This window comes from Pinus tabuliformis, chromosome 9 (assembly GCF_031772625.1).
Source record: "Pinus tabuliformis cultivar Carrire ecotype Pingquan chromosome 9, CPIR1, whole genome shotgun sequence".
Taxonomy (NCBI): Eukaryota; Viridiplantae; Streptophyta; class Pinopsida; order Pinales; family Pinaceae; genus Pinus; species Pinus tabuliformis.
Genome location: NC_142307.1, coordinates 1,369,678,477 through 1,369,691,538, shown reverse-complemented (window position 1 = coordinate 1,369,691,538; position 13,062 = coordinate 1,369,678,477). Strand labels below are relative to the sequence as shown.

Sequence of the window (13,062 nt, the reverse complement as noted above, 5' to 3'; positions counted from 1 at the left end):
ACTAAAGGTACTGTTGTGGTTGACGAGTTTGTTGAGGTAAGTTGTATGGCTGCTGAGCTAGATGCCTATATGGTGTTCTTTGATTTCTTGTTGACCACTTTTGATGATTGAGCACATGACCCCTTTGAAAATTTCTACGTTCCATACTATTTCCACTTGGTACTCCTAATCTTGTGGGCCTTGTTGACTTACTAGGTCCACTGCTCATGATCTCCTCCTCTACAATGATTGCCCACTGAACTGCCTCATGCAAGGTGCGAGGCATTAAGATTCTAACCTTGGCCCGAATGTTAACATTTAGTCCATACACAAATTTGTTCACCTTGAGATTTTATGTGTTTAAGTGAGGGGCATAATGGAGTAATTCCATGAAATGAGCCTCATACTCTGGTAGTGAGTGACTCCCTTGCTTTAATGCATTGAATTCATTTAGTTGCCTCTCAAGGAACTCCTCTGACAAGTAACATTCTCTAAATTTTTCTTCAAATAATTCCCAAGTTACTTTTGAGATATCCATCCCCAATTGGGTTAATAATGTCTTCCACCAAAGTAGTGTGTTTCCCTTTAGCTAGAATATACCCATCTTGGCCTTCATGTTTGAGGTGTAATCTCTCAAGGTAAAGCACATAGCCATGTTTTCTAACCATGCCTATGCAGATTGACCATCCGTGGACCCCCAAAACTCTGGAAATTTTACCTTTTCCAAATATCGACATACATCATTCCTTGTAGTGTTTTTGGGTGCTTCATTTTCTATGAAAGGTCCTCCATGCTCTTGTTCCAAAAGGTTTATTAATGCCTCATACATGTGTTGGAATGATCTCATTAAGTTCAACACTTCTCCAGCTAGTATCTGTTCTGGTGTTGTGATGTTTTCCCCGTCATTGGACTATATGATCTCAGACTCCATCCAGGATCATCTGCTTCGCCTTTGTAATTTTTTTCCTGTGCTCCTTCAATTGATCTAAATTTTTGGGTACTACCACCACATTATCTACATATGATTTTAGGCTATATTCATCCAAAATGAATGACACCCTAGCCTTCCAAATTACATAGTTGGAGAACCCTTTAACCTATCCTGATCTCTAATCCCAATTGTGGCCATCTCTGAATTTGTTCGAAAATCTCCCTCTTCCTCTGCTCGGATGTTGAATCTACTACTCGCACTCCCTCCTGGAGTGAAGAATTATTCTTGCATCTACTACTGACTGAAACTGGGACAATTAGATTTCTAGGCTAGAAATCCAACCCTCTGAGAGAAATTATCTCGGTGTGTACCTTTCTCTTCCACCCAACATTGATTCTACTACTGTAAAACCCTTAAGCACCCAAACAATGAATCTTCTCAGTGAAAGTCCTGTTCTGCTTCACCGGAATCTCTTTCCGACTTCACTACTGCCAGCTAGAACTGCTACTGAGCTCTGCAAATTTTTCCAGCCACCTGCACCAGAAAAATCGAACCCTTTGCCCAGCAGTTTGAATTGCCTGGAAAACCTTTATGCAAATACTAGAAACCCATTCTACTGCTTCCTTTGAACAATGAATTTCTTCCTCTGCTTATGAGCTTCCCCATCTAATCAATCTCGCTATGATGCCATGTGAAAATTTCACTACTGAAATCCTATTGCAACAACTGGAATTATTTCTTTTAACTGTTAATTAAATTAACAATTTATCGTTACAACAACAACGAAATAAATACTCTGAAATCTTCACAAAAATATTGCGGAAAATAATAGCGCTGGAAACTGTGAAATATGCACACACACATAAAAGTATGATACAGTTATTTTTGGACAAATGTCCTCGGAAAAACCCAAATTGGGAAAACCGATGCAACAACTTTCTTCTAACTATTAATTAAATTACAAGTTTATCACTACAATAACAACGAAATAAACACACTGCAATCTTCATAAAAATACTGCGTTAAATAATAGCGCTTGAAATTGAGAAATATGCACACACATAAAAATATGACATTGTTATTTTTGGAAAAATGTCCCCAGAAAAACCCAACTTGGGAAAAACAGTATAACAACTAAGGGTTTTATTATATGCAACAGTGAAATAATATAAGTACAATTTGGATGCCAAAAACTAGCAATCCCGTAGAGAAAATATTGGCAAAATTATTTGAGGGAAATTACCCTCACTCTGAGAAATCCCGACACTTGACTTCCCCTGAAAAGAAAGTCGTCCACCTTGCTCTGTGCAACTTATGCATCACCCCTACGCAGTCTGCTATACGCTCAGCCTGGAAAAACTGCAAATCAAGTCGTCTTGAATACTGTTGACTAGGAAATTGTCTCTCTATTATGGAAATGATATCCGACCTCTGGAACTAAAAACCATCTTTGCCTTAGCAAAATCGAATTTCCCTTTGAGGATTTGTGCTACCTCTACGCAACCTCTTGAATAAAATCTCAACCTCTCTTCAAAGTTCTCACCAGATCTAGAAAACCTTCCTCTGACCTCACTATCCCTACCCCTCACTGTCTTTTCTTCTCTTCTCAGGATCAAACTCTTCTGACAACTACTGTTGCTCTTTAAAAATCAAACTGCCTAAGGAAATCGATCTCAAGTGTGTGTTCTTCATGTACCCATTGAATTCTTCTTATAATCTTTTGTTGGTAGTCCAACAACTAAGATTAAAACTTAATCAAGGGTTAAGATCATATCTGGGTTTATTCGTGTGATTCTTTAGATGATTCACACCTTATCTCAATTAACATTGATTAAGTAACCCATTTTCCTATGTTTAGACTTAGGAAATATTTAAAAAATAAGCTAATAATCTAATTGAGAAACTTCTAGGTGGAATTTCCAGAAACAATTTATGGCTTATGGAGAGCTCCTGTGATTTAGCCTCTCAACAAAGTTTCGAGATTAGAACACCTTCAATGCTACAAAAACTAACAAGGCACACTAACATGATTTTTAATCATCGGCAACGGTTTGCATTTAGTTGAAAACTTGAAAAGGGTCCATTATAGAAATCTTGAGGTAAAAAAGGGGCCTCAAAACAAAAGTGTATAACCAAAATCAACTTTATAATAACCAATAGGGTTAAAGATGATAATGTCAACTATGAGGGGTGATTCACCATTTTTGGAGTAAACAAATAAAAAATTTAAAGAAACTACTTTTTCAATTCATATTTTCAACTTATCTCCCTACGGTTTTACTCAAATTTCGGGTGGGAGCACTCATTGAATGTGGAATTTAATTCCTCATCCAAAGATTACCCATGTTGCATACTTTCGATGGACCCTGCTACTTGAAAAATGAGAAATACATGAAAAATCTGATTGCAAACACATTTTTTTTAATGTATTTCTCATTTTTCATGCAAAAGGATCCATCGAAAGTATGCAACATGGGTCCATGGATGAAGAATTAAATTTTTCATCCAACGAGTGCTCCTGTTTGAAATTTGAGTTAAACCATAGGGTGATAAATTGAAAATGAGTTGAAAAAGTAGTTTTTTTCCTTTTTTCCCTCTAAAATTTGATGATGTAATCTAATCTTATCTTATTATTTCCATTATTATTTTATAATATTCTTTAGGAGGCCCATTTTTTACCTCAAAATTTCTCTAATGGATAAATTGGTCCTTAGCTACTTAAATCACACAAAAGAGAATAATAAATTTTAGAGAGACATGGGAGAAGGAAAAAGGCCACAATATCCAACCAAGGCATTCTACATATAACTCAAATTGTTAAAGACAAGTCCAATTTGAAGGATGTGTAAATAAGGAACACAATTATAGGCATAAATTCTAATGATTTCTTGGGATATCATTACCCTATCGATGCACTTGGAACAATTCCTCAATTCCATATTGGAAGTTAGGTTAGAGGTTGAAAAAGAAAGTGATGGAATGCTAGACTACGATGAGATCTACAAAGTTGTTTGTGTTGAAATTTCTAAGTATTACCCGTTAGAAATTTTCCTGTATTCTCTGGTTTATTTCGCCTACTTGTTTAATTACTAACAAGTTATTTAACCATATAAATACTTAAATAAACACAATACAGTCTCAACCATCTACAAATCAACAACTGATAGAAATGAACAAACACACAAGGGACACCGTTATTTTTGGACAATTGTCCCCTGAAAACCCAACTTGGGAAAACCGGTGCAGCAGTTCTAAGAGTTTTATTATTAAGCAACTTTTCTTGAGTACATTGGGTTCCAAACTGGCTCACCCGACGAAGAAATCTATCTGGCAGTAATACCTCTCTTCGAAAGCAAATATTCTGAATGTTTGCTTCACGAAACCCTCTCTAGCCCACTCTGAAGTATTGCGTCAGCCCTCCTGGCCTCTGCGTTAGCCTGAAACCCTCTACATCAACCCTCTGAGGCTCTGTGTAGCCTCTCTGGCCCTCTGCGTCACTTCTGAAGCCTCTGTGTCAGTCACGCAGGCCCTTCTGGCCTCTACGCAGTCACTACTGGCCTCTGCGTGGCTCCCTCTCGCTTCGCGTCTGCCTCTCTACCTCTGTGTTGGTCTTCCGACACTATCTCTGCCTCTCTTCCTTGCACTCACTGCCCCTCGCCACAATACTGATCATTGGTTCGATTTCTCTTAGCAAAGCCTGCTCTAGAAAATCGAATTGACTAATCACTCTGGTGTGTCTCCAACTGACCCTCAAGCCTCCTCTTATACTTTTTCTACTGAGTCTTCAACAGCTGCGATTACATCTCTAATCAATGGCTAAGATTATATTTGGCTTGATCCATGTCCTTTAGAACCTTCTAACCCAGTTTTATATTAATACACATTAATATTTTTATTTTCCTAAGTTTAGACTTAGGAACCCATTAAAAATATTAATTATTTTAATATCTCCTTCACCAGGCAAAATTTCCCCAAACCATTTTTGGGTCTTGGAGATCTCATGTGCTTTAGTCTCTCCACCAATTTTCATGGCTAGAGCACATCCGATGCTACCCTAAAGAAACATTTTGGTCTTTCACGGGGGAGAAAGAGTCGGAGAGGTAAGGAGGAAGCCTTGTCAAATGGGAAATATATTCAAGAATAAAATTCACATTAGCCAAAGTACATAAGATTTTATCCCACGAGTGAAAAATACTCCCACCTCAATCAATTTCATGATGTCAAGGAATTGTGGAAGATTTTAGATGCAAGGTGTATAGGAGAGTCATTATGCAGAGGATGACCTCATGCTCCAAATCATCTACATAGATTCCTATATATACAAGCACACAAAAATTGGAATATGAAATATAGTTCTCAAGCTAGAACCCATTCTAGGAATTGTTGAAAGTTTAAAGGTGATAATAAAGTTATGCTCAAAGTGAATTTCCAGGTATGCATTTGAATATGCATATCTCAATTAATTCTTCCATGAACACGGTCATCAATTACATTAGGAGGAACAAGAAGCACACTCAATATATAGATGATGGAAGAGTTGGATCTCTTCACTTCCCTTTTTCACTATTCGAACCTCCTTAGCTTCCCCACTAGGCACAACAATATTAAGGAATCAACACTGATGGAGTGAGCATTGAGTAAAACCATGGACTAGAATGGAATTGAGACAGAGTAATGCCAATAGACCTAGTAGTCTAATGAGCTCAACATAGCTCAAAATAGTAGAAAGGCATTTCTCTAAACAAATTTGGTGAGCAGAGAATCAAAGTGTAGGACTACATGAAAAAATCATGGAGTTATCCATGCATTGGTACCACTATTAAATAAGGATGAGTAAATTCATGCTTGGATAATTGTTTCAATAGATCAAGATTTTCATGTATGCAAGATGGTGTCTTTTCATTTCACCTACTATGAGGGATCGTTGCCCTTCCTCATAACTCCTCATTTCACCTACTTATTATGTACAAATTATTTACAATGACAAAAATCTTGAAGGAGTATGTATCTAATAAAGAATACATTTGAATTGTTTCACACAAAGCATAACTTAACTAGCTTACAGTAAGGTAACCAACATTTGAAGTGACAAATAAATGTTGCTTATGAGGAAAGGGGTATTTTTCAAGAAATAACAACAAGCTCTCATGAATTAAATAGAAGAGACTTGAAATCTTCTTAAATAATTATAGCCATTGAAGCATATGAATTATCCTCAATTGGAAGGTTGCACCATTGATGAGAGTCCCTCCACTAGTGTGGAGAAGTTAGTGTGGAGAAGTTTCACTTTTTGGTTCTTTCATTATAAGAAGAAAAGGAAAATCACATTTGTAAGATTAATGAAATTACGTAAGACCTTGGGTTCATGGGATCATGGCTAGGATTGGTTCTTTAATTTATTGAAATGATCATGGAAAGACAACTATAGGTTGCAAGAAAAGGAAATAATAACCGTATGCACACCAAGGTGTACGATTGGATGGATACTTTTATGGAAATAGGGAAACTTGCTAAGCCCTTCCAGTTAAGATTACACAAGTAATAAAAGAGGCTAATAATATTTTTGGCCTTACCTAGAAAATTACTATCCTTGCAAATATTCAAAAGATATATGATGAACTGAACACTTTATATGATATTATAATTGCATGTAAGAAAACCTTGTGGAGGTTCAAACTAGTTCATAGGCCTTGTTGATGGAGCTTCAAAAACTCAACTCTTTTGCAATATTGAGTGGTAGATTGTTCTTAATAGTAAGGACTAAAAACTTGATCATGACAGAGTGCAAGCTTTCTTAGTAGGTGCTAATTTTGTTATGCACAATATATCTCAATATATCACGCTTTTTTACATAGTTCAATAACAAATATTTAGAGGTGGGTTTTAAGAACTTGCTTAAGTTGGCTAATTCATTTAGGGGCTCATTCCATTGTTGAACCAAGGGAGAGTCAATAGTTGTGGTTAATTCTTGTTGGCATCTTCATTTATTGTGAGACCACATCAACAAGCACAAAACCATGGTTGTGCCACCACTTTTGGAGTTTAAGAGATCTAGCACACATGACAAAATGAGCAAAGTAGATGGAAAATGAAAAAAGAGTGAGCATTGGAGTTGTAAACCCTTCTATAGAGGAAATGTTGTTAAGGGAGTAGATGTGGTCCATTGGTTAGTTGAGAGTTAGGTTATGGTTACTAAGCGCAACCAAATATAGCCAATTGTTCTATTGTTCTGACTAGGTGGAATGAATCTATAATAAGAGGGTAGGAAAAGGTTTAGGTTTGGGTATTTAAATGTTAAGTCTTAATATAATAGTTGTAATGTGTATTGGTTGACATGTATGATTTAACTATAGGGTGGTCCTCCTATCATGATGTACATTTTGATTATTGAGTTTTATGGAGAAGTACCCATTGATATGTCTATTTTAAAATATTTTATGCATATGGATTATGTGTATTTGCTTTTGATTCAATTGTGCATTCAATGAATGAAATTTGTTTACACTAGAATATAATATTGGATGTTAGACAACTATGATGAATTGGTACAAATGTGATCTCCTTTATCCCACCTTAATGACATCTTGGGAACACACCTCAAATGAGACTTTTCTATATCAAGGATTGATATGTTGGTGTTAGACTATAATACTTCGTTAGACACCATGGTTACATGGGGTGCAATGCATTAATTATGATGTACCCTACCATGTTTATTCACATTGACTATTTTTTTTAAATTACCCAAAAATTGAGCAAGATAATAAAAAGGTGAGAGAGTTATTTTGCTGCAACTGTATATAAATACTATTGGAAAAATGTATTTTAATTTACCTAAAATATAAATATCAAAATTTTATAAAGGAAAAAAAACTTATTTCAATCTAAACATGGCTTAAACTCACTATAATAATTAATGAGATGTAAATTATATATTAACATCACTATATCACAAATTATCTTTTTAAATATATTGAAAAAAATTAATAAATAATTAAAAATATATACTAATATATAATTTTTAAATTCTATGTTATAAATTTATTAAAATAAAATATAATTTATAAATATAAAATATACATTTTTATTATTTAAAAATTAAAAATTAAAACATTATAATTTATTGTTTTAATTCAAAATTATAAAAAATATTTATTAAAACAAAAACCGAACATAAAACGATGATCGAATCTCCCTGTTCTGTTATCCCACTCATGTCTAAAAATCATATGTTCAAGGCATGTGAAATAAAAATTATAGTGTGAAATAGCATGCGAAAAGAAGGGAAACCACATTTTTTATTATTTCGACCAATTACAACTCAATGTTGATAATCTAATATTAAACTTATTTTTATATTCCGAACTTAATAAACGTCATATATCATTTCACTTTGTAAAAAGAAAGGGTCGAAATGTATATATATATATATATATATATCTTTCGGAGGACATCATTTAGTTTGGGTGAAAACAATCAAAACAATGACGATACATTTTTAAAATTTTAAAATTATGATCATTTATAAATACGAACCATAAACAGACTTGGCCATGCAGTTGGATAGTTTTTATTACTGTTTAGTCAGAATTTTTATTATTTAAAAATAATTAAAAAAATTATGGATAATTTAAATGTAATTATTTGAGAAATTTTTTTGTTATATAATTTAATAAATAAAATGAAAGGTTTCATGTTTTTATTATTTTTTATTATTGTAACATCAATATTTGGTAAATAATATGTTTATCGATTATTTAATTTATATGACTATATTGTTTTTGGAGAATTTAACAATAAAAAGGAAAAATATTAAATATATAAAATAAAGATAATTCTTAACTTTATTTTATGTTAATTAAATGTATAACAAATTTTTACAAAATAAAAATGCACCAAAATAGATTTATTTATAATTATTTATATTTAATACAGTTAATTTTTTAAATTTCAGTTTTTTTTTTAAATTTTTTTTTTTAATATATAAATATATTTAATATCTATATGAAAATATTTTTCCAAAAAAATCACATTTTGGAATCTACTAGTGTGGTTTATTGACAAGATTTAATATTATGAAAAAGCTTATAAAATACTTAAATTGTATAAACTATAAAACACATAAATTATATAGACTATATATTTAAAATTTAAGGCTTTAATAAATCTCTATTAAATAAAATTAATCGGACAAATTTATAAAAAAATAAATTAAAATAAGCATTTACATGGGAAATGAAATGAAATGATATTTTAACCTCCACTAGACTAAAAATAGCTTATGGGATCACCAATTCCCATTTTTTCATCCTTCGCAATTCAATCATTTTTTTTATTCAAAGTGAGGATGAACTTGCCCAACTTTCTAACAATACCCTCGCCAAAAAGACAATGCCAAGACCGATGCTAACACATTCCCGCTTCTCTGATGTCTTTAAAAGCATCACATTCCAAAATGAAACAATGCCAAGAAATAGATGCTAACACATTCCCATGACTTTCTTTGATGTCTTTGAATGCATCACATTCCAAAATTAAATTAAATGTTTTTCAGATTCCATTGTCGTTGAATTCCTCAATGTAGAACTTCTTCTTTGGTCCAATGTACTCTTTTTTGTCAGAGATCACACTTAGGGTTGAATTCCTCAATGTAGTACTTCTTCTTTCTACCCAGCTATTTTCCCCACACTCGAAACTTCTCCATAACAAAATTGTTTAGCTCCTTGCTATTTGTGGGACAGACATTGAGGTAGATATTCCATTTTCGCATCCATGTGTAATTTTGTCTCATCCATTTTTTTTTATCTTCCACTGGTGTCTTCATTGAAAATAGTATTAGAAGCTCTACCTATTCTCATTTGCTTGATTTTTTTAGATATCTTATGAATCACACCTTAACAATTGCTTCTATGAGAATTGCCTTTACTCAATATTATTTAATAAAACACCGATTTTTTTTTTTTTTTCAATTTATTTCATTTTGAAACATAGTGCTGCAGCTGGAGTATCACAACTATGATTGAATATCACCTCCATTGAGGTTTTGGCAAAAAGCAAACAAAATAGAATGCAGAATAATACAGGTTGTTGCTTTACGAAACGAACGGCGCTTTACGAACTAGTATGCGTTGGAATATTTTTAATTGAAAGAATGCATTGTTGGAGATAACGTTCCAGTTACATTTGGAAAAAAGGAAAAGAAAGAAGAGAGTAAATGTCATCCATGGTCAGTGGCCCATGTTCTTTAAATAAAGGGAGAAACCATTTTCTTCTTCTCAAAGACTGACATCAAATCGAAGAGTCCGTGAAGGAGCAAAGTGTTGCAGAGTGGCAGCAGTCATGGAATCGAACAGTCTCAGTCTTGATAGGGATCCCTTAAAATACTTGTGCAACTATATTCCATTACTGTATTACACTAGTAGATTACGAACAAAGGCATGGAAATTAAATGTGACAGAAGTTTACTTGACTCGGAAGCAAAGAATGAACGGATCAATTATTTTCCTTGGCACGCTTCATGGAGTTCAGAGCTTCCCCGCTCAGTGCTATATATTTTATAATACATCGTGGAAATTGGAATGAGCTTCCTTCTTTTCTTGTTGATTGACATTCAAAGAAAAGAGTTGTTCAGTAGACTAGTACATTGCAATCGGTAGACTGCAACTGCAACTGCAAATGGAAATGGAAATGGAAATGGAAGTGAAAGTGCAAGAAGAAGAAACGCCAGTGAGTGGAAAGGAATTGGTTGAAAAGTTCAAAGAGATATTCCTCGAAAATAAGAAATCTCTGGCGTCCGAGATTGCATCTACACTGATGCGCGATGTCGAAGAACCGCAAGTGTTTCGGACGGAATGGGTTGAGCAACTTATAGAGATAGTTGACGGTAACAAATCTCCGGCCAAGGCGGGTTCGCTTCCCCGAGTGGCTAGGCCTCTGCTTAATATGAATCCAGAGGCCTATCTACCTCAATTTCTGTCTCTAGGTCCTTATCACCATTGGATGCTCCAGAAAAACATGAATTCTTCTGCGAGAGGTACCTACCAACATCGTGAGCTGAAGCTGTCAACCGGCGCGGAGGCCTACAAACTCAAATGCGCGGCCATGATCTCAGAGACATTCCACTCGATGGTTGAAATGATCCAAGGGATGCGGTCGGATATTGAGAATTTCTATGACTGGGAAATCACTACAGAGGGCGACTACTCCAAGAACTTCGCTCGCATGATGGTGGTAGATTCATTCTTCCTTTTATGTTTTTTGTTCAGCCTCTTGAGCTATGAGTTCAATGATCCCAAGTCAGGCATAGATTTCAGTACGCTGCAAATGTGTATCAGGTCCGACATTATTAAGCTGGAGAATCAGATCCCTCTTTCTGTCCTCCAACAAGTTTTTGAGAACGTGAAATATTTGATTAATGAATCCCATCGAGATTTCAATCAACTGTTGCAGAATACGTATAAGGAGTTGTCTCCTTTCGATCAAGCCTACATAGAAAATTACAGTAATAAACAACTCATTTGCTGGGTTCCATGCACGCATTAGTTTCACCATTCCTGCAAATGCAAGATAAGAGCGAGATGGGCAATGGGCGAAAGCCGATTCTCTGTGAAAAAGTGAAACACTTGGTGGAAGAAACTGTTACAGTGGTGTGCAGTATTTTCCTCTCTCATCCAACCAAGAAAGGGCAACATGATTTTCTCAATGCATATAACGCGGGGCAGTTGGCAGCGTCTGGGATTAAATTCAAATCATTCTCGAGGCCGCCCTATCTGATCCGATTCGACAAATACTCCGACACGCTCTACCTTCCCCGGATCACTGTATCCCACGGCCAGACTGAAGTGTTCTTGCGCAACATGGTTGCCTTGGAGTTCAACGATGCCGCCCGTCACAACTACATGACGCGCTACGTCGGACTCATGGACTGCCTCATCGACACGCCGGATGACGTTCGGTTGCTCAGGGATTCTCACATCATTCGTCGCCGGAGTTTGATGTTGACAGACGAGTATATAGCCAATATGTGGAACGGCATGTGCCAGCCTTTCTTTACAGGGCATCTGGAGCCGCCCGAGGAGCTTAAACGGGTACTGGAGGAAGAGTTGATGAGGAAGTATTACAAGAGCAAAGTCAAAAGCGTGCTCTGGGAATTCTATTCGGAGCATCTTTCGAGCCCATGGAGGGTTGTAGCTCTGCTCATTGGGGTTTGTGTCCTCGCCATGACCGTTATTCAGGCCTACTGCAGCATGACCCAATGCGAAGTCTTTTCTCATAACAAGTCAAAGAAGTTCAGAGAGTAGGGCCATGCTGACCACTTCATATTATACCATGAGTCGTTGAGTCTCTCTCTTTCATGTTGAATAACATTTGGGATGTTCCCATGATCAAGATTTCTGCTATTTCCATTTCCTGTATTTTGTATTTTGTGATCTTCTAGTGTGAATTTTTGTTTGTTTAAACAATTTGCGTTTATACCAGACGAGTGACTTTATAAGATCATTTGCATTAATTGTATACTTGACTTTATAAGATCATTTGCATTAATTGTATGTATACAGTGGGCAATGAGCGTAAATGTTGTTACTTTCTTCCAATTTTGAAGGTTTTTTTAGAGCCAGAAACGCGCCTGATTAGAGAAATCTCACATGGAATAGAGTTCCCGGGAATAGACCATTGGAGTTGTGAAGAATTAACCCCCCCTTATTACACCTGGAATAGTCTCAGAGGTGTACATAGAATTCCGGGAATAGACTACTGTGAGGAATTAACCCCACTTATTCACAAACATCAAAGTTATGTGGGGATAATAGGCAGTTGTCTATAACACGATTTTTTGAAAGCTTTTCCAGCGGGTTTTTCTGGTCGAAATCCGGCAGGAATTTATTGGAATCGCAAGTTTGATAGCTAGTTTCTGCACAATGAAAGCGTCATAGGGGTTTTTCAAGGTGCTGAATCCAAATATGCAATTAAAAAACCATTTTAACTGCAACAAATCAAGATTTAACCTCAATTTCTTCCGCCGGATTCCGTCACCGAAATCTCCAAAAAATCGCATTATAGACAACTCCGGATAAAAGTGGTTAAAGGATAAATTTGATGGCAAGGGCTAACCAGCCATATATTGAGTCATAAATGCCCTTGCCATCTATGTA

The 13,062-nt window shown here is 35.4% G+C and overlaps 1 protein-coding gene across 1 annotated transcript; it reads left to right on the top strand.

The window, feature by feature from the left end:
• Positions 1-11,487: 11,487 nt before the first annotated feature.
• LOC149153592 (putative UPF0481 protein At3g02645) lies at positions 11,488-12,210 on the top strand. Its single transcript, XM_089443858.1, has one exon. It carries the CDS (start codon positions 11,488-11,490, stop codon positions 12,208-12,210), a length of 723 nt encoding a protein of 240 aa, XP_089299984.1.
• The last annotated feature ends 852 nt before the right edge of the window (positions 12,211-13,062 follow it).